The sequence below is a fragment of the Gobius niger genome, assembly GCF_951799975.1.
Source record: "Gobius niger genome assembly, chromosome: 12".
Lineage (NCBI taxonomy): Eukaryota > Metazoa > Chordata > Actinopteri > Gobiiformes > Gobiidae > Gobius > Gobius niger.
The window spans coordinates 13730048-13750278 of NC_136863.1; the positions used below are offsets into that span (position 1 = coordinate 13730048).

The 20231-nt window shown below is 42.2% G+C and overlaps 3 protein-coding genes across 6 annotated transcripts in view; all 3 read right to left on the reverse strand.

The window, feature by feature from the left end:
- abcc8 (ATP-binding cassette, sub-family C (CFTR/MRP), member 8) overlaps positions 1–4654 on the reverse strand; it is a 54134-nt gene extending 49480 nt beyond the window's left edge. For 2 of the 4 annotated variants that reach the window (XM_079567174.1, XM_079567175.1), the window contains exons 1-2: positions 4164–4653; positions 1228–1390 (exon numbers count right to left, since the gene is read on the reverse strand). In XM_079567174.1, the coding sequence (XP_079423300.1) occupies positions 1228–1390; positions 4164–4184 (184 nt within the window). In that variant the 5' untranslated portion in view covers positions 4185–4653. Of the gene's footprint in view, positions 1–1227; positions 1391–4163 lie in introns of all 4 variants that reach the window. The other 2 variants (XM_079567173.1, XM_079567176.1) reach the window with 2 other exon arrangements.
- Positions 4655–4987: 333 nt separating this feature from the next.
- On the reverse strand, positions 4988–19958 carry LOC306971573 (harmonin-like). Its single transcript, XM_079567888.1, has 20 exons — positions 19836–19958; positions 18506–18573; positions 17221–17364; positions 17000–17138; positions 16000–16108; positions 15898–15922; positions 15764–15821; positions 15502–15690; positions 15231–15290; positions 15023–15079; positions 13623–13765; positions 12053–12118; positions 11844–11980; positions 11646–11671; positions 7106–7147; positions 6794–6847; positions 6544–6643; positions 6221–6330; positions 6079–6134; positions 4988–5178 (listed from the first exon to the last, which is right to left on the reverse strand). The coding sequence occupies exons 1-20, from the start codon at positions 19869–19871 to the stop codon at positions 5166–5168; spliced, it is 1632 nt and encodes a 543-aa protein (XP_079424014.1). The 5' UTR covers positions 19872–19958; the 3' UTR covers positions 4988–5165.
- LOC306971574 (harmonin-like) lies at positions 7391–11246 on the reverse strand. The gene is made up of 7 exons (XM_079567889.1): positions 11044–11246; positions 10790–10906; positions 9943–10608; positions 9246–9299; positions 9060–9185; positions 8412–8683; positions 7391–7517 (listed from the first exon to the last, which is right to left on the reverse strand). Exons 1-6 carry the CDS (start codon positions 11158–11160, stop codon positions 8420–8422), a joined length of 1344 nt encoding a protein of 447 aa, XP_079424015.1. The 5' UTR covers positions 11161–11246; the 3' UTR covers positions 7391–7517; positions 8412–8419.
- Positions 19959–20231: the final 273 nt, after the last annotated feature.

Sequence of the window (20231 nt, forward strand, 5' to 3'; positions counted from 1 at the left end):
GCGTTTTATCAAAGTACAGCCACAGTCCCAGAACCAAATATATCTCATCTGAACAGGCTTAAAAGCTTTTGCCAGCAGACTCCCGCTGAACAGTATCTTGAGGTCTGCCCTTGGTGCCACAGTGTTTGTGAATGCAGTTTAAGTGGCAGACACCGCTGGGATTTGCCTGCGGCTCTGAGCATTCTGTGGCTTTATAAGAGCCATATGGTTGTTTATATGGAAAATGCAAAAGACCAATAATCAGAAAGCAGAAAAAAACAAGAGCAGCACTACAGTCAGCAAGAGGCTGTAATTTTGACCTCAATTTTAAAAGAGCTGAGTTATTACTATGTTTCAAAGACGCTCAATATATATAGTGGCATGGATCTGTAGGACAAATAAATTATCAACCATGATGTGCCTTAATTGTAGGTTGTCACTTATTATTACATAATACTTTTGACACGTTTGTTCAGGGCCAACCTTCTCTTGGGACTGGCAAGTGTCTTATTCACATGAGTCAATCTGGGGAAGTTTTGCTCTAAATAAACTCTTTTTATTCGCTACTTCATACAATAAACCACATCATACTCATACGCAATAGAGCAGTGGGGACGTGGGACACTGAAGTGGTGGTCACAAGATGATTTTTTACATTTCTAACATTCAATATTATGTATCCTTGATTTAAACAACATATTTTCATGCAATTAAGCCAGATATAACTATACAGTATCCATAACAAAACATAATTAAAACCAGATTTTTAAATGCTTTGCACCTTAAATTATTATAGATGCTATAGATGTTATAGATGCTGGGCTTAACAGTTTGGGAACATTCATAATGAAGAACAAAGTTCTATGGGCACCCCCTAATATCCTATTAAGTATTGCTTCTCTGCGTTAGGGTTGGGGTGAGATGAGGCAACTGTTCAGGGTGAATGAAAATTGCGCCAGCTGTAAATCCGGTCTGTTTCACGTCGCTGGTGACACTAATAGAGTGACCGGCAGCTGTGGACGGAAGCAAAGGAGGTGTAACCTAATACCAACAGGAAAGAATCGTTTAATCGTCTCATTTGCATTCTGGGTTGATGTGTCACATAACTTTTGGAGGTCGATGATGTGTCACATGACTTTTGGAGGATGCATTAAAGCATTCTGCTCGGTCATCATTCCTTGTGTTGTGGGTGCTGGTGGATGATAGTGTCCTCTAAGTCGTAACCCCTCCCCCCCTCGTGACACTCACCGATGAAGAGGATGGGGAAGGTGATGAAGAGGAGAAAGACATGGGGCACCACGTTGAGCGCGTCCAGAAAGCAGCCGTTGTTCAGCACGCCCCCGTCCACATTGTAGGCTGACGAGTTGTTCTCATTCCCACAGAACGCCAAGGACATGGTGGACGAGGGGCTCTGTGAGGGGCCAGAGGTGGAAAAGGAACAAAGAGGAAGAGAGGGTGAACGCTCAAAGCATTTCGGACAATTACAGCATCCTTCACTTGGCGCCAAAAATCAAACAATAAAAAACACATCCAGTGAAAGAACAGAGGGAGAGAGGGAGTGTCACAGTCCGATAGAGCAGCTCTGCCTACTGCCCGCCACTAAAAGCAGCTCTCCCATCCAACATCTGTATCCCGTTTGCGCACGTACTGCAGGCATCCTTCAGCACGGCGGCTTCACTACTCTGGAATGTATGAGTCCGCACATCACTCATACAGGCGCACAAAGCTGCAGGGAGACAGAGAGCGAGCCCACAGTAAGCACCGTATTGCTATTCCGGTCTGTTGCAGAGCTCAAACCAAAGTCGACCTTGGGAGACAGGAGCAGAATGCGGAGCCCGGCGAAGAGAAGGCGAGAAAAGTAGGAGGGGTGGAGGAGTGATCAGGAGAGAGAGGAGGTGGTGGAGACACCGATAAAGTCGTGCACACGTCATGCAAAGGTACGTTTGAAGCTTGAGTAAGCATCTCCAGCACTTCTTGGGTCGTCCTGCTGCGGAATTTCAGTACAAAACATAACATGCGAGCACACATTTAATCAGATTTAGTTACTTCCGTGGTATTTTGATGTGTGTTCTTTCATTTGCATTGCTTGTTGCATTTTTCAATCTCGAAGCAAAACTGATATGAAATGTATTATAAAGCATTAGGGAGAAAACAGGAACAAACTTTTTGGAATCAACATGGAGATGACTAAGAGAAGCTGCTTTTTGGCTGAAATAAGCATTCTGATTGATCATTATTTGAGGAGAGAGCCAGTAATAATATCTAGTATTTGATGAAGCAAAAAAAAAACCTCAAATATTTGTGTTATCAAACTGAAGAAAAAAAAAACAAAGACAAAAAAACGATTTAGTCTATTTTACAGCAATAATCTACACTGCTTTACAATGGTTGGTTTGACTAATAATAACACAGCTGCACAGTGCACAATATGGATACATTGTTTATGCTTTTGGATTCACAGTGGCTTTATGGTTCATCCAACCACAGCCTGCAGCAGCTGACTTGCTCCTATGGATCAGCCTGCCACATGGGACCAGGGCCAGTGATATATATGATAATGTATTGGGGTGCTGACCATGTAGCCTCTTCTTAGGGCTCCAAATGACTCCACACTGGATGTGGTCCTTGCTCTTTTAAACCCAGAGAGGATTACAGAAAAGAGATTTGAATTGGCCCTGGATTGGTCCACTGTTAGATGTGCATAGATGTGGCGATGCACTTTCTGTATCATTTGTCATGATACTGGAAGCCACAAAAGCGCCTTGGGCACATCTGTCTGTTCACAAGTAGATCTCTCATTCATTGTGCTCCTCCTCGAGGTGTCTGTTTTCCCCCCACTGCTTTTTGTTTTGTTTTAATTTGCTGAAAAGGACGGTCTAATCACAGGGGGACGCCAGGTAACAATTATCCATCTGCTCCTTCAATCAGTATCGACTGTCGGACATTTGGACAATAACATTCAATTTTCTTGTCTTTCCCATTGTTTCACATCTTTGTGAATTCCCAAACTCTTCTTCTGTTCGGTCAAATTAGCGATACACGGAACACCCCGTGACGATTGTGATATTGGGCTTGACAAAAAAAAATTAATTATTGATTGAAGAGACACATTGAACCGAGAAACACTGAGAATTGCCAGAATGGATGCATGCCCCATCCCCATTTCCATCGATTAGACGGTGCAATAACACAAAGAATCTGAAAAATCCAAAAACACGAAATCAGAGCAGTTTTAAATAAGACACATGTAAACAGACAGGATTTTTGGTTGGGTTTCCAAACAAGGATTGGTCCAACTGCAAGTGAGAAAAAAAATTAAAACTCTAACACCTACAAATGAAATGTTCACACAACAGCTGTCACTTCTCTCTCCAAGAACTGCAAGCATCATCTCCTGAGATTAATTAGAGCACAAGATCTGCAAAAAAAGAACAATCTACACTAAAGGTGCGTAATAAAAGTATCGACCTCACACCAGCATTTTTCACATCATTGTCTATCATCACAAGGGGAAACTTGAACAATAGACTGTGGTAACAGAAAGCTGCACGAAAAAAGCAAAGAGAGAAACAGCAGCCCTGTGAACAACCTTTCATTCAGACAAGCCGGCCCATAGAGTTTGCTGTTTATGGACCAGACTGACAAAACTAGGCTGCCTTTCCAAAGATCATTACAGCACCAGCAGCCACTTAACTAGACAGTGTGAGGTGGGAGCAGTGAGCACGTCACCTATTCACGCAACATAAACACAGCAGTCTATGCACTTTGGAAACGGTTTGTTTATGAATGTGCAAGATAAATAAAGATGTGCAAATAGTGATGCCAAAACAATGTCCTGAACCAGAATGTTTGCGTCACAGTGCCTCCAAAAATGCATGTTTCTTTTGCAATAGTACGTCTAAAGGGGCAGTAATATGTAAAGTGATCATTTACATATCTATTTTTTGCTGTTATCCATTATAGACGAGTCAGTGACATATAGTAGCCCAGTGATGGATGGCTCTCTTACAGGCAATGACCAATATTAATTTGACATACATTATTGGAAAGGGTTTTTGCATAGAGCAGATCATTATGTGACATTTATCACGTTTGTCGTTTCTTACGCTCACGGTTTGTTCACAAAGAAAGCCACGAGGAGTGAAAGCGTGCTGTGAACTTATAAACACATTGGTCCAACTTACCGGTTTGTATCGTGATATCATGGTGTAAGCGCCGGGTTTATTTCGCTTCAGTAAAATATGTTGTCTTAGTCACATCCAGCGCCGAGAGGAGAGCTCACAAAGAGGCAGTAAGTCTCCTGAATGGCGCTCTCGCATGTGCTCAGGCTGTGGCGGTCCGTGCGTCTGTCTGTCCGTCCGTCTGTCTGCTCGAAGTTGCTGCCTCGGTCTCGCGGTTGAAGAAAAAGGAGCTCTCCGAGGTCCTGAACCCAGGTACCCAGGAGGAACAAGTAGAAAGACTCGACCTCACGATACTTCGGTTGTTGGAGGAGCGGGAGGAGGGCAGATCTCCCACCCCGGCCGGACCACCTCTCCTCTCACACACTGTTGTGGTCCTCACTTCGCTCCAAGTGACACAATGTGGCGCGCATTTTTGCGGTCGATGCACGCTCTGGCTCGTAGCGGACACCAGTCACGTAGCCTGCTGTGCCATAGTGAATACGAGTGGTTGGCTATACAGATTCATTATGTAACAGAAAAATGGGATGCAGCAAAGAGCAGCTCACATGAACAATTGCATGATTGCTGTCACTTCATTGATTGTTGTGTTGTAGGTCGCACAGCAATTAGGCCTAAATAATAATTACTTATAATCAGACCAGGCCACAGGGATTCAACTGAATTACTGAAAGCTGACCCCTCTGTCAGCCAACAACCACTGAAATTGGAGCATTACATTTTAGGAGCTCTATCGCCCCCTGTGGACAACAATGCATTTTAACTACTAGGAAAGTAATACTGACAATGAGAGCATCTGTTCTAAATGTGGTTCTTTATTAACCATTAACAAATTACAAAAAGCAAAGCTTCTTGAACACAAATCACATGGCAATATACAACTGTTAATGATTCTTCCAAACCTGACAGATGTTTATTAAATCAATACAATAAGATAAAAAACAAAAAAAATCAAGTGAACATTCATGAGTATAAGTGCATTCTTGGCATCCTTGGGCGTGGACAGGTCTAGAAGAAGGTTCTGCAGAAAAAATAAATAAATCATAAGATGGGAATTATTTTTTCTGACTATTGTTCAATGGACTTCACTCTAACGTGCAACAAATAATAATCCAGGTCTAATATTATCCTGCAACAGAGCTGAAAACTAAGACTTCACACTTTCAACTGTAGCGAAAGATTTCTTTTTGAACTCATATTACAATAATTTAATAAATTTGCATCTTATGTTAGTTCAATAACTTAAAAAAATCCTTGCTACAGTTTCAGTCAATGTCACTGCATTTAGAGGCAATGAACATGTAACAGTCCCATTGAACAACATCAATCAGAACAACTGCACAAGGCTGGCAGCAGTCCTGGCCTTCTGTGCATGTCCTGACTGCAGTTGTGCTATATGTGTCCATTGCTTATGGCTTAGTTTTAAAACCTACATTGTTTCATGCAAAGGTGCGAAGGAAATAGCATCAATGGCATTCAGAAGGCAACACACAATACACATGGTGTACCAGGTTGTCTGCCAGCGTTGGAGTGGTCACAAATCAAAACTGGGACAGAGGTTATGGGTGACATACTACAAGTGCTTTGATAGCACTGCTTTCTTCTGATTGACAGGGAGACTGTCACATGTGTTCAAACAGGGCACCAAGGTAAAAAACAAATTCCACAGCAAACATGTTGTTTGAGACGAGGCGAAGGTCACGATCTATTACCAGGAAGAGAGCAGGGCTAGTTCTGAAGCTGGTAGCCATGCCTGTACAGAGATGCACTGCCTTGCACCTTTGTGTTCACAGTGGGACTGACTGATGCTGAATTAGGGCTGTACACATGCACACAGACACATTCAGGAGGCTGCCAACCACTCATTGTGTTTAAAGCACCACATAAACTGAATCTTAATAAAAGGTAACATAATGCTTACACTTCATCTTCATAATCTTTTGGTGGAGACACTGCAATCACAACATCAACCCAGTCCTATAACAACAGGAACATTAGTTATTGCTTTGAACTGCTTTTACAATGTGCAACTCATTAAAGTGTAGTCATCACTGTGATCATACCCCTCCACTATTCCAGGCACGAGCCAGAGAGTTCTGACCCTCAGTTAATGTGGCATCGATCAGTATCTTCCCATTCACAGCCATCAGCTCATCACCAGAGACAATACCACCTAAAGACACATTAGAGAGGTTAACCACTTCACAACACTTCATCAGGAAATTGATTTGCACAAAGCTCCAACGGGAAAACACAACAATGAAACATCAATGACCATCAAGCACAACACAGAATCAATGGTATGATAACTAAACATGACATTACCTGCTTTTGAATAATGACTTTGTAGGATGACAATATGACCAAACTATTTCTGTGAACTGACCGTGCTTATCGGCGGCTCCTCCTTCATAGACAGCTGATATGACCAACTTTCCGAGAGGGGAATCCGCACCTCCTTCCAGAGCAAGGTCGAGCTGTCCAGTCTTAAAAGATAAATAGATAGAACAAATGCTTGAGCCACCTGTCTTTGAGGACGCTGACCTTGAATGGTCGTATGTGACAAGTGCTCATACATTTTGCTCATACGTGGTTTATTTTATCTGCTTTAAAGTTTGAATAGCCACAGCCAGTACCTTTTTAATTTTCAACAGCCTGACATCTCGTCCAGCTATCTGGTCTGCAGAGAACTGTAGACAACAGGAGAATCCGCAGCAGCAGCAGCAGCAGTGGACAAAGCCAGACAACAGAAGAACAGAGAAAAAATTATGTCTGTCTTCTAAGCTATTCTCTTTGAGGTTGGGAGCCAAAAGAGGGTTGAAAGATAATTTTCAGTGAGTACCGTTATTTTTCTCTCTCCAAAACTGACTGCTAATAAATGGCAGCCCAGTCTGTTAGAAGGTACTGTATAATTAAATAAGTATCTATGGTAACGGCTTAATAACTACCATTGAGTAGGGATCGAATTCCTCTCTGTGCTTCTCATAAACCTGTAAAGACAATCAATAAACCATTCATTAGAGTAAATCCATATGTCAGTGCGATGTGATGTTAGACAGTTGCTATCTTTCATTAATATTTAACTAAATGTTGTGCCAGGTTTCCTTTGACAACCAAGTGTTTTTGAGATTGTCATCCAATCAATAACTGCAAACACGGAGGGGTTTTATAACCTCCCAACACCTTCATTCATTAATAACAAGAGCAATTCAATGCACAACACAAGCAAAACATCAGTAATCATTGACATCGGCATGACACAGGCAACAGAGAGTTCAATTCATGTAAAAGCTATCAAGAGGAGAATATACAAACTCCACGCAGAAAGGCCCCACTTGGCCTGAGAATCAAATCCATGACCTTCAGGAAGTGAAGGACTGGATGTCCCTTAATTTTCTAAATTTGAACGAGGACAAAACAGAGATTGTTGTTTTTGGCGACCTCAATCTCTGCAAAAATGCTCTTGGCCCACTTGAGTCTCGTTCTCAGACCTGTGGCAAAGCTCTTGGTGTTTTTATTGATAGCTCTTTTAAGCTGGAAAAGCAGCTGAGCGCAGTGGTTAGAGCTGGCTTTTTTCATCTTAGGCTTCTTGGGAAGGTGAAGCGCTACTTGCCCCCTAACCAATTCGAAACGGTAGTCCTTGCCCTTGTAACCAGTCGCCTGGACTACTGTAATTCACTTTATTTTGGCCTGAGCCAATCCTCGATTCAGCGCCTCCAGATGGTACAAAATGCAGCTGCCCGACTGCTCTCAGGAGCATCACGATATGATCACATCACTCCTGTGCTTGCATCTCTTCATTGGCTCCCTGTTGGATTTAGAATAAATTTTAAAATCCTCTTGTTTGTTTTTAAATGTCTAAATGGTTTAGCTCCACCTTATTTGTCAGAGTTGATATCTTTGCACAGTCCTGTCCGAGCTCTGAGGTCCGCTGATCAATATCTTCTAGACCATCCCAGGTCTAAGCGGAAGAGCAGAGGGGACCGAGCCTTCGCTGTAGCCGGCCCTAAATTGTGGAATTCTCTCCCTTTACACATTAGAACTGCAACATCTTTGGAGAGCTTCAAGCGCTTGCTGAAGACTCACTTTTTTGCACTGGCCTTCGGCACGAGCTGAGCTGAGCATTTTTTATTATTCTATTTGTATTAAATGTTGATTGTTTTCTTTTATGTATCTGTACAGCACTTTGGGGCAGTGGCTGCTGTTTGTAAATGTGCTCTATAAATAAATTTGACCTTGACCTTTGACCTTGACCTTCTGCATTAACCATAAAATCTTGAAAGTGCAGAGCAACTAGGAAAAAGATGCATCCAACAGAGACTACAACGGAAAAAGAAGGTAGGGGAGTCCCTGTAGACCCAGTGGAGCATGAACAGATCCAACTTGAGCAGGTCCGGGGAGAAGAGGAGTTCACTCAAAAGCGCAGGGGAGGTGCAAACATGCTGATACTCATGGATTACTTGTCGTTTGTGGTTTGATTTAAAAGACGTGTTGAAGGGCACCATCCGCTTCAGCATTTCCGGAGGCTACAAGAGAAGGAACACAGGGGTTAGCAAATGCGAGTGAGGACAGATAATTGTGTGTAAGAGACGGCAAAACAAGAGTCAAACCAGACTGAAACACACTGTAGCTGTAGTAACATCTGAGCCATCCTGCAGCTCATATCAGACAGTTTCATGCAAGTTTGGGAAAGGACTATTATTAAAGGACTTAATAAACTTTGCTGACAGACGACAGATGGCCGTTCTATGGTGTGATATCGTATCCCAGGTTGTCATTGATGAAAACAGCTGGAGAGTCTCGAAGCCTCGCTGAGCTGCTCCAGCCATTTATCTGCAGGCTGTGTTCTACCCCACTGTGAGATTAGGTTTAAAGAAAACTCAATAATCTGTTGTATCATACCAAACCATCCGAGCGGACTGCTGTTCTGTGGATGTCTGGCCGGTTCGTCTGTGACTGTGGAAGCATGACGGGCTTGGACATCGGGTTTGTCTGGCGACGCTGGTTGGGGGGGCTTGGAGCCATTTGCTATTAAGAAAATTTATGTTAATGTAAATTAAACAGAAAAAAAACTCAATAGTGACTTACCAATGGATTACTTGTTGCTGAAACTCGACTCGCATGGGAGGTATTTCTCATTACCTGTTTCACAGACAGAAAATAGTATTATTGTAATATTTCAGAGCTTCATATATGAATATGTAATATGCCAATGTGACTCAGTTTGATGTGTATCACATGTTTATACTAGTTTGGTTAAAATTAAATACTATGATTATGTTTGAAGCCACACTGAGCAACATTTCGCCCATTAAATAAAATGAGGTACAAAAATGAATTTGATTGCAGGTATTTATGTTGGTAAAAATGGCCTCTAAAAAGAGCCTTGAGCTGGCTCGCCTTTCCTCATGCAGATGTTGCTGCTTTGCCTTTACTACAAGTAATTCAAACATGAGGTTTAAGTGCATTTGTCCCTTTTCCAAATACTTTGTTTTGATCATACACAACAAAATAAACATTATCAATGTCTAGCAGAAGAAGCGGTGTTTTGAGCTTCACATTAGTTAAGTTGTTCTTGTGATGGAACAACAAATAACCTGGAACTTCTCCAAGTCCTGAGAAGAGAGTGATACATTTGATATATGAAAGAAAAAATACAAAGGCGCACTGTACTATTTTTGTGTGTTTGCAGAGCTTTGGCCATCCAAGCCCAAAGGACACTGGCATATTTACTCTTCTCACAGAACTGTGGACACAGATAAATCAAAACAGTGCTGATTCTGACCTTGGGGCTTGAGGGGTAGGACACCTCACTGTTGTTGGAGGAGTAGATGCCTCCTCGTGGGAGGTACCCTCCCGTCTCCCACTCGCTCCTGCGATCATGGGGGCTGGTCGTTGGCGCCGGGGGGTGGGTCTGTTCAAGCTGACGGTACCGGCCGATGGTGGGCTCTCTGCCTTTGTGCTGCTGCGGTGGGGGTGGAGGAGGCGGAGGAGGGGGTGGGGGAGGCGGAGGTGGAGGCGGTGGTGTGGGGCGAGGTGCCGGCTGGGGGGATGAAGGCGGGCGGGTCGTTCGGGACGTGTGGGAACCCCCAGGGTATTGTGAGAAGGGGGCACGGGCCTGTTGTTTAGTCGGAGGTTTGCGCCCCCTGTTGGTGAGAGTGGAGGGAACCGAAGGCACTTTCCTCTGGACGGGGGGAGATGGGGGCCGGCGCTGAGGGGAATAGCTGGGAGCACTGGCAGGAATGAGCTTGGGAGCAGGAGGAGGCAGGGGTAGTGGGGGAGGAGGCTGGTTGGAACTGGGCTGAGTGGGGGCCAGTCTGATCTGAGGGCCCCTCAGGCTCTGGTCCACCTCGTCCAGGTTGATGTCGTCAAGATCTGTGGTGGCCAAGTTGAACCCTCCAGGAAACCGCTTTACCTTTGGCTCAGACGCCGGGGAGCGCGGGGGCGAAAGCTGAGCATCAACCAGAAACAGCTAAATGTTATTCATAATGTAGGGATATAAAAACAAATATGATGTTTCTGGGCATTACTACAAAGCCATAACAATTTTCCAAACTCCCCTTGTCAAATTTTGTATGACAATGATACTAATTGGCAGCAGAAAACAATGATAATTTGATGTTAGGTTGTACCTCAGGAGAGTCATTTTCGACACAGGAGATCTGCTCCAGTCGCGTTTGACAAAGTCGCTCGACCCAGTGCTGCACCTTCTCAGTCTCGGCCGGGTCTTCTCTCTCCGTCTCTGAAACCTGAAAGATTCACAGAACTCAGCGGCTTTGACATTTGAGCGGAGCAGAAATACCACAAGGTCTAATCCCCACTGACATTGTCCAGTAGCATTTAAATCTAGTTTCTTTTGTTGTTGAGAAAAGTTCAAAGCTCGTACCTCTTGCACCAGCCGGTTGATTTTGAGTTGCTTCTCTTTCTCGTACATCTCCTCTTTCTCCTTGGCAAGCTTTAGCTCAAACTCCATTTCTTTTTTGCTTTTTCGCAAATCTCGCATTGTGTCGGTGTTGGAGGATTTCTTCTTTTTCTTCTTCTTTTCTCCTTTCTAAGATTTGCATTTTTTTTTGTTGCCAACATACAGTATAAACAAAACAATCAATACTAAGAAACACTTTCACTGCAAACCTATTTTTGTGGCATGCAATGACAAACTGCGGCACTGCAAAAACAACAATTATGTTTTTAAAAAGGCCCTTGCACCGAACCACACCACTACAATACCTTTCGGATCGACGGGAGTTTTCCCTCATACCGATAAAACCAGCCAAACGCTACAAATGAAGAAAAGTATCTGTCATCCAAAAGGGAAAACTTCTCGCAAAAACCATGTCCAGCACAACAAACCATTCAGTGCACAAGTTCAGGAATGAAATGCCCGTGTCCAATAGTTACATCTTGGTTGTCAAAAGAAATCTGGCATCGCACTATACAGTAACAGTAACAGTGATCTACTATGACCAAAACTGTAACAACCAAACTCACTTGTCCGTCCTCTTCTTCGTCATCCACTGTGAAGGGGCACACAAGACAAGAGACAGCAGCACCGCACACAGTCACGCACATGCAAAAAAGGGAAACAGCAAAGAGTAGCTAGGAGGTACTTGTACTACAGTATATTCCGGGATAAGCATCTGAAGTGGAGCCAGACTCATGCAAAGATATTTAGTGAGGGATCCTTACGAGAACTCTTTGCTTTGGGAGAGGGCGTCTTCTTCTCGGGAGGTGCTGGGGACAGGCCCTTGGGACTTTTTGACCTGTTTTTTGTTCCCCAGTCCTCCTCCCATTCTCGGTTATGTTTTCGCTCCACATCTTCAATCCTAAAATAAAAGCACAAGCGATATATAAACCCTGAATGTATTGTGTATAAAGCAAAGACCATACTCCCATACTTGTTCATCTCATGCTGGTGTCGCTCGTCTTCCTCTGTCATTTTCTGAGATATCTCCATCTTCCTCCTGTGGGTTTGTAAAGACTGTTTTTTGTTTTGTTTGTATACTTTATTGTCCCCGTAGGGAAATTTGTCCTCTGCATTTAACCCATCCTTCGATGCCTCTGGGGCAACCCGTAAGGAGCAGTGGTCGACGGCAGTGCCGCGCCCGGGGAACCATCTCCATGATGTGGAGCCAGGCTGATGGTCAGAATCACCTGGCTGGAAAATTCACCTATTGCACATGTTTTAAGTGGTAGGGGAAACTGGAGTACCCGGAGGAAACCTACGCAGTCACGGGGAGAACATGCAAACTCCACACAGAAATGCCCCGGGGTGGAAATCGAATCCGGGACCTTCTAGCTGTGAAGCGGAGGTGCTAACTGCTGCGCTTACCGTCCCGTGTTCAAAGGTGCTTTCAGGTGATTATGCCCAGGCTGAGTAAAGTATGAATCAGTATCTACCGTCTGCATCCTGACCTCCAGAGTTTAATATCTATACTTGCTAACTAATGTAGCCAGATGGTGGTAGATTTTCCATTTTGACAGGTAAGCTTTTGGCTCCACTAGCCATTAGCAAGTTGGATTTTAATGCATTTAAAAGAGGCAGGTGGCATCCACCACCTGCCTCTCACATTCAACACTGGTCCTCCCCCCGCCCCCTTGAGAACGCTGAACTCTGACCCCCAATACGTTGCGTTCACAACATTCTAAAGAGCCCATAGTTTAAAATTGAGGTGGAGGGCAACTGAAAATTCAATGGCAGTAACTATGGTAACTGTGGTAATTGGCAAATTGCAAATGATTTTGTCTTAGTTTTTGGTTAAAATCTCAGTAATAACTGGAAGAATCCACACAGAACTGCTTCAAAGTTCATTGTCTCCTCTATCAGCAAACATAAACTAATGTCCAATTATTTTCTCTGAAAAGTGTCCAAAAGTGGTGACAATATTCGAAAACATGAGCATGATGTTGGCCACTAGGAAGGACTTTAAGACGTGGTTTGTGAATCCAATCATGATCAAATACTGATGAGGAAAATCATTTGTTAATTTTCAATTTGGAAATTTCTGTTATTGTATTTCTTCCATAGAGCTGCATTGGCCCCTGCCCTCCACCTGACATTATGACATCATCACATTCTAAATCGTGAATGCAACCTATTGCCCCCATTGTTTCCAAATATTTGTAGCATTTGCTCTGCGTGTAGAGTTAACTCATTGATGTTGTATTTTTATTTGACCAGGAAAAGTCCTATTGACATTTAGAATCTCCCCTGTTGCACACATTGTCCCAAGGTAAATATATTGCCCAAAGAACAACTGATTTATTTAAAGCAGAAAGGATATAGTAGCAGCAGTCAGCCTCATGAGGTACTTGCATAATAAATCTGTACTGCAGAATCTTGAATTAATATTTGTCATCTGCAATCTCTTTCATGGACTACGTGTAAATAACATAAAACATCAATCACTGTAATAGCTGCAGCGTGGCGGTGGTGGTGGTGGTGGTGCAAAAATAAATCTGGCTTACTGTCTCTCTTTCTCCTGCTGCTCTTTGAGGATTTTGTTGGTCTCCAGAGCCACTTTTTTCTGATGCATCAGCTCCTGTCGATCCAGCTCCCGTCGGGCTTCCACTGCCATACGCTCCTCGTCCGTCATAAACAGCTCACTGCCCTAAGAGACCAATCAAACACACACAGACAAGGCCAATACAACAATGGTTAAAGGTGGGGAATGGCTTTTGTAAATACCTCATAAACATGGCCTATTTGTGTCCAACAGATACAAGGTAAAGATGCTCAAATTAAATATTGGTTTTACTGATGAGAACATACATTTTATATATCTAAAGCTCAGTGACTGACTTCTGAAAGTTCTTAAGGCAATCCAAGTTCATCTGTAGTTTTCAAGGTCTTGAACAAGTGCCTACCTTTAACTCAAAAACTTTTGCTTCATCAAGAAAAGGTCATGTATCATTTGTCATGTGACGCACTCAGCTCCAGAATGAGTACTGCAGATTACACCAGTGGCATTTTGGAAAACTTAATCCTCTTATACTTCCATTGTAGCCATCCGACAAATGGCATGCAATGATAATGAGGCACAATGGGGATAAATGCAGACAGTCTGACTGAAGCACGAGTGCAGCAATAACATTTACAACAATCAGTGTGACAGTGAGACAAAAAAATCTTTGTCTTATATATTTATAAAGCACTTGGTCAAATATTAGTTATAATCAACATGGTGGTTCTGAGTCTGCTCATCAACATTGTGAATGTCGTGGGCTGTGACTTTTGGCAGGACGTTTCTGTGTCATTGACCTGACGCCTTTCATGCTGTGCCGGTGTGTCATTGCCTTATTGGCTTAGTGTATTTGGGATTATTCCATTGTTGGTTGCTGTTCACTGCTTAACCCCCACCTGAACCGAGCGCATTTTCTCCAGTTCAGCCTTACCCAAATCAAAAAGCTTCTCAACTGGAGCTTATAGCCTTTAGGCCAGAGTAACACATCATTTAAAAGCTAAGACCTACAAAAAATATTTCCCCGTCCTGCATTTTCATCTCTTTTTTGTAGCTTTTTCATCACTTTTAAATCATGTTTGTGTCGCTGTTATGTTGCTTTTTTGGTCACGTTTTTGTTGCATATTCATCACCATTTTTGTCACTATTTTTTCAAGAAGCTTTTAGATTTGGGTAATGCCAAACAGGGGAAAATGTGCTCAGTTCAGGTGGGGGTTAAGAGGTTAAAAAGGTTTGTATTTGTATTATTGCACAGTAAGTAGATTATGTTCACACGTGTGCAGATGATGTACATATAGATGCAGAATGTCAATTAATCAACATTACTGTATTTTCTTTCTGAAATACATGGCTTTTTTAGGCTCAGTTTGAGCTCTTAGTTGCATCACGTTCATCACTTATACTTACAGCCCCAGTCAGAACAGTGATCGTCAGGCTTCTGCTGCTCTTCAACGCTTTCACAGCCTGAAAACAACACAAATAGCTTGTCAGAGCATTAACAAAACTAGATTTGTATTCTATTTTATTTGTAGCGGAAATATACAGATTCATGAACGCTGTCCTGGTAGATATGGGAGGCATTCTTCTGCATCCCCTACTTTGTTTTTGCATTTACCTCTCTGTGGTCCACACTGGTGAAATCCACCCCGTTAACCTCGACTATCTGATCCCCGACCTAAAACAAAAGAGAAATACAGCTTTGGTATAATAGGGCTGCAGAGTTAATAGCGATTAAATCAAAAGTGCAATTGGATTAGTCTCAATCAGCAAATATCAAAGACAGCATTCATTTAAGAAGCACAAGATTATTCGTAGACAACAAAGCATCCTGTCTCCAAGTGGTTTCACACAAAATGTATCATGTTCAGCCCAAAGAGACTAATCACCTCGAGACCAACTTCAGCTGAAAGAGATCCAGGTTTGACATTGCTGATGTAGATGCCCGGTTTTTGGGTGGGGCCGCTGGAGATGCTGATGCCCATGCCCTTTGTCCCAACAAGGCTGAGGAACACTTTCTTCTCCTTGATCTCCTTCCCGCCAAGAGAGGCCAGACCCGCAACGCTGTTTTTCCTTTCCTGCGCCAACCAGAAAAGTCATAATTTAAAGCCACACACACATTTCATAAGAGACTTTTTAATAACGCCTCACCCCAGATTCAGACACAAACTGGTCCACAAATTGCCACTTTAGAGGGTCATCGGAAGAGCTAAAACATACGGAAATTGAATAACTGGCAACAACACCAATTGAGGAAAGTCATTTACATAAAACGTATATCTTACGTTTTAGCAGGAATCATCCCAACGTCTGCAAGAACAGAACATATCATGATTAATTTTACCAACCAAAAGCTAAAATGCTTTGTAGTCGAGTGCTCAACTTACGTCTGACTTTCAGTGATACAATCTTCTTAGTCTTAATGAGACTGATGACTTCCTCATGGATACAAGACGAGATGGAGTAACCATTGATGCGAACAATCTCGTCACCAACCTGTAAATCATCAAATCAAATAATAAGTGACAGTTTAGTTGATCATCAGTGTAATACACAGTATCAATGGTTTATATGAGTGTAGATTGAATTACGTACATAACAATATACTGTCTAAATTTACTGCAGGAATATATGTGGCTTGTATTTGCAAATTCCTAGTTAAGCTTTTTGAGTTTTGTAAACTAATCACATCTGGACAGGGGCTGCTACAAAGAAAGCTAAAGTCTCCACTGGGTGGTCCTAGATCTCCACCTAGTGGTTAAGGACAGTACTACTGACTGTAGTAATCAAGTGTGAGACAATAGAATCTTTCTCAGTGAAAGGGACACAGTTATGGAACTTGTTGCCACCGGAGCTTAAGTCCAAAATGGATCCAAAACCTTTCTGACAGAAGCTAAAGCTCTGGCTAAAGAACAGACAAAAGTGTGAGAACTGTATGAATGGACTGTTTAGTTCACCTCTTTCTTTTTATTGTATTGTATAATGCTTGTTACTAGTTTTCCACCTTTCTATACTTTTATACACCTTGAGAAGCCTAACCAGGGATGACAGGGCCTATATGGCTAGATGCCTTATGTACATAACATCAGCCACATAGTTGTTTCCCTGTAATGTCCCTGTCAAATAAACAAATAAATAAATACAAAAATAAATGATATTTCTAACTTGGTCAACTTTAATGGCTGTAAGCAGGTTTACAGCCATTTCTCTGGCAGAGAAAGTTTTGACGAGGCAATGGAAGATATTTGTGTTAAATGAAACTGGCGGAAAGCATTTGCTGTACTTTTTGCATAAAGGATATGTCTAAGTTGATGGATAAGCTACATTTGTTGATTTTTATTATAAAAAAAATAAAATCAAAATCTATCAATATGAGGGGAAAGGTACCTGAAGGCCAACATTAGCAGCCTGTCCATCTTTTACAATCTGGGAAATATAAAGACCACAGCCAAACTCCAGTCCTCCTCGAACGCTCAGTCCGAGACCGTCTCGATGTGTCCGGTCCAGACGCACCTCTTTCAGCTTCCTACACAACACAAAAGAGGTACAATGACTAACAAGGGGAAAACAAGACTATTATTTTATTGTGAATGCCTGTCTGCACTTACCGTGACCTCTTGGGGGTGAGCAGGTCATACTCCACTTGGTGTTTCAGCGGGATGAGAGGTCGGATTGCATCGAACAAAGGCAGGCGTTTTGGTTCATTTATGACCAGCTTCAGGTCACCCACCAGGACTGGCAAATCCATAGACCTGGTCAAATTTGTTATTGTTATACGCAGGAAGATGGTGCTGAACTTTATTGAGAAATGACAGAAATTGACTGCAAACACTGTCTTACCAACCAACATTAGGGTTAACAAAAGTCAGGTTGAACTAGAGCAAATGCAGTTAACATATAAAATCTGTCCACCTGGCTTTCATCATACATTTTTAATGCAATTCCAATCCTGTCCATGGGATGCATATGAAAAAGACCTTTTGTTTATAACTGGTCAGGCTTATCAGGGAGCAGTGGAAAATGATCACCTGCTTAACCAATAGGAACACAGTGCTGTGGCTTTGTACAAAGATGAATGGAAGAAAATGCACTCAGAGCAGCAGCAGCAGCAGCCCCCCCGTGATCCGCCGTCTGCCATTGTTCTGTCGCGTGAAGACTATGACTAGAAACAATGTTGTTACTGTGATAAATATAGATAGCACTAATAGATCAAAGACAATGGTGTTGACAGCATATTAAACCTTTCATAAAGTTGTTTGTGTACACTCAGTCCTCCAGGTAAAATGAGGTTAAAACTAACTTAACAATTCACTAAATATTGCTGTACTTAATAATGAAATACACAGTTTAAAGAGGCTGTGAAAGTTTCTAGGCATAGGATGTTTTCACTCAATTTAAACCAGGAAAACTTACAAGTACTATGCTGAAAGGGCTGAATGAAATACATCAACATTTTTGGGATTATTTCAGTTACAGTGTGTCTGTATTCACAGCATAGCACTTGCACAATCCCAAAAGCAAATTACTTAATAATAAATCAAAACTAAAATAACAGAATAAAAAAATAGCCTTTCACCTGTGACAAAGCAGTCATTAACAGGTACAACAATATTATGCAATATAAAAACAACACAAAATGTAAAGTAAAAGTCTGTTTTTAAAGTGCATTTTACAGAAAACATATGTGAAACTACAATTTTGTGGATTTGTTTAGGGATCAACAAATCAACAGTGGTAATAGCACAACAGATGTGGCTGTTCAAAAGACAGTGATGGACAGGGGTCACATGATTGCTATTTTTCCCCCTCATACTGACACTTTACTGACTTGCTTTTGAGTTCTTCTCTCACAAAAAACAACAACAAAAAACATGTAATATTGGGGGCACTCACTGGTGGTACATGCGGAGGACATCATAGAGGTAATCCTTCTCTGCCTCATTCTCAATCAGCAGCTCCACCTGCAACACAGAAGATCATCCTTATCCACACAGAAGTTCCCCCCAAAAAGCGGCACGACTGTCCGAGCCCCGGCTGTAAAGCTCATCTTCAGACTGGAGCGGGTATCGCACGGACCAACCTGATGGTGGCTGAGATGGAGCAGGAGGGTTTTGAGAAAGCGTTTGGGCCACTCACTGATGTAACACATGCTCAAATGATGCCTCCCCAAAGTCAGCTAGCACCACCATTTGACATATACGAAAGACGGAAAGCTCTGTCAACTAGAGACGACTATAAGAGACTCCCCTCCTTTAAGCAGGTACACCACTGGCATGGGATAATGGCTTGAGGAGAGGCGGGAGGAGGAAGGTCAATAGTGTCATCTTACAACTGCGATGAACACAGGTGAACAGTCACAATAATAGAGACAAAAGGGTGTTTTTAAGGAGAATTCACATCAGTCACAATTATGCTTGGGCTGTGTGCACTGCAGTTTGATTGGAGGTGGTGTTTTATGGTTGTCATAAATGTCACAGTCACAGCCGTGTCTAAATGAACTTTGACACCATAAACCAACAAGACGAGGCAACATAACGCAGAAACGAATGGTAAATGAAGTCATATATTTCCATAGATTTCACTTCAAACTCTGAACTAAACATGTGAAACAATAATAAATGTGTTGTGTCCCGTCAAAGGCAAAGACTAGTTATGTCTAGTTCCTCCTCGCCTTTAATTATAGAAGTAAATTGTTTGAATACATTCTGCTCTGCTGCACTTTCATACAATGACTGCACTGTGCCTAATTGCCCTTTGTGAGGGGCTGTAATATTTGATGGGATGTGCCTGCCTGGAGTGCAGATGGCGTTGTGTGGTGATCCTGCTTTGAGACTCAGACCAGCCTCCCCATATCATGTTCCTTCTCCTTTCCTCGTTTAAACTCACACAAAACTAAATTATGGCACCTGTAGCACATAATAGAAAAACAGTAGATATATCAATGTTATTGTATGACTAAACATAATATTACCATCCAAAAGAGGCCTACATTATTAGAGAATAACATTACCAATTGTTATCCTTTTTTTTTTTTTTTAGGTCTCATTATAATCCAGTACTTGCAGTTTACTCATTAACTTTGGATCCTAGGCTCGTGCTTCCCTATGGTTTATGATGGGCCTTTAGTGCGCATCACCTGTCACCCTCGGGTAATTCATAAGACCGAGAATCTCCGATCAAATTGTTTAGAAAGAAGAAATATGATCAGATTAATATGTCTTACCTTGTGTCTAAATTCCCGGGCGACTTTTCGCTCCATAGTTCAATGAAAACGGGTAAAACTGGGACGAGAAAAGGCACCGCAAGTGAAGTTTGACAAGACCGATGTCAAGTTATTGAGTTTGTGTGCTGTTTCCGTTTCCGTTTTTCACAATAAGAGTTTACAAGCGGTCTAAAATTAAATGTTCAGTTCAAGCAGAATTAGATAAGATTATGAGTGTAATCTCTTATGTTAGCATTTAGGAGTGATAGATTTAAATAATAGGAGTGCACTTGAGTCAAGAATCTAATGCACTTCAGTATAATCTATAATGTAAAGAGTGAGATACGAAGCTGCTTTAAAAATTTCCAGACATTAATCAAAGTATGATGTATTACAGCCTCTTTTCCCCCATGAAGT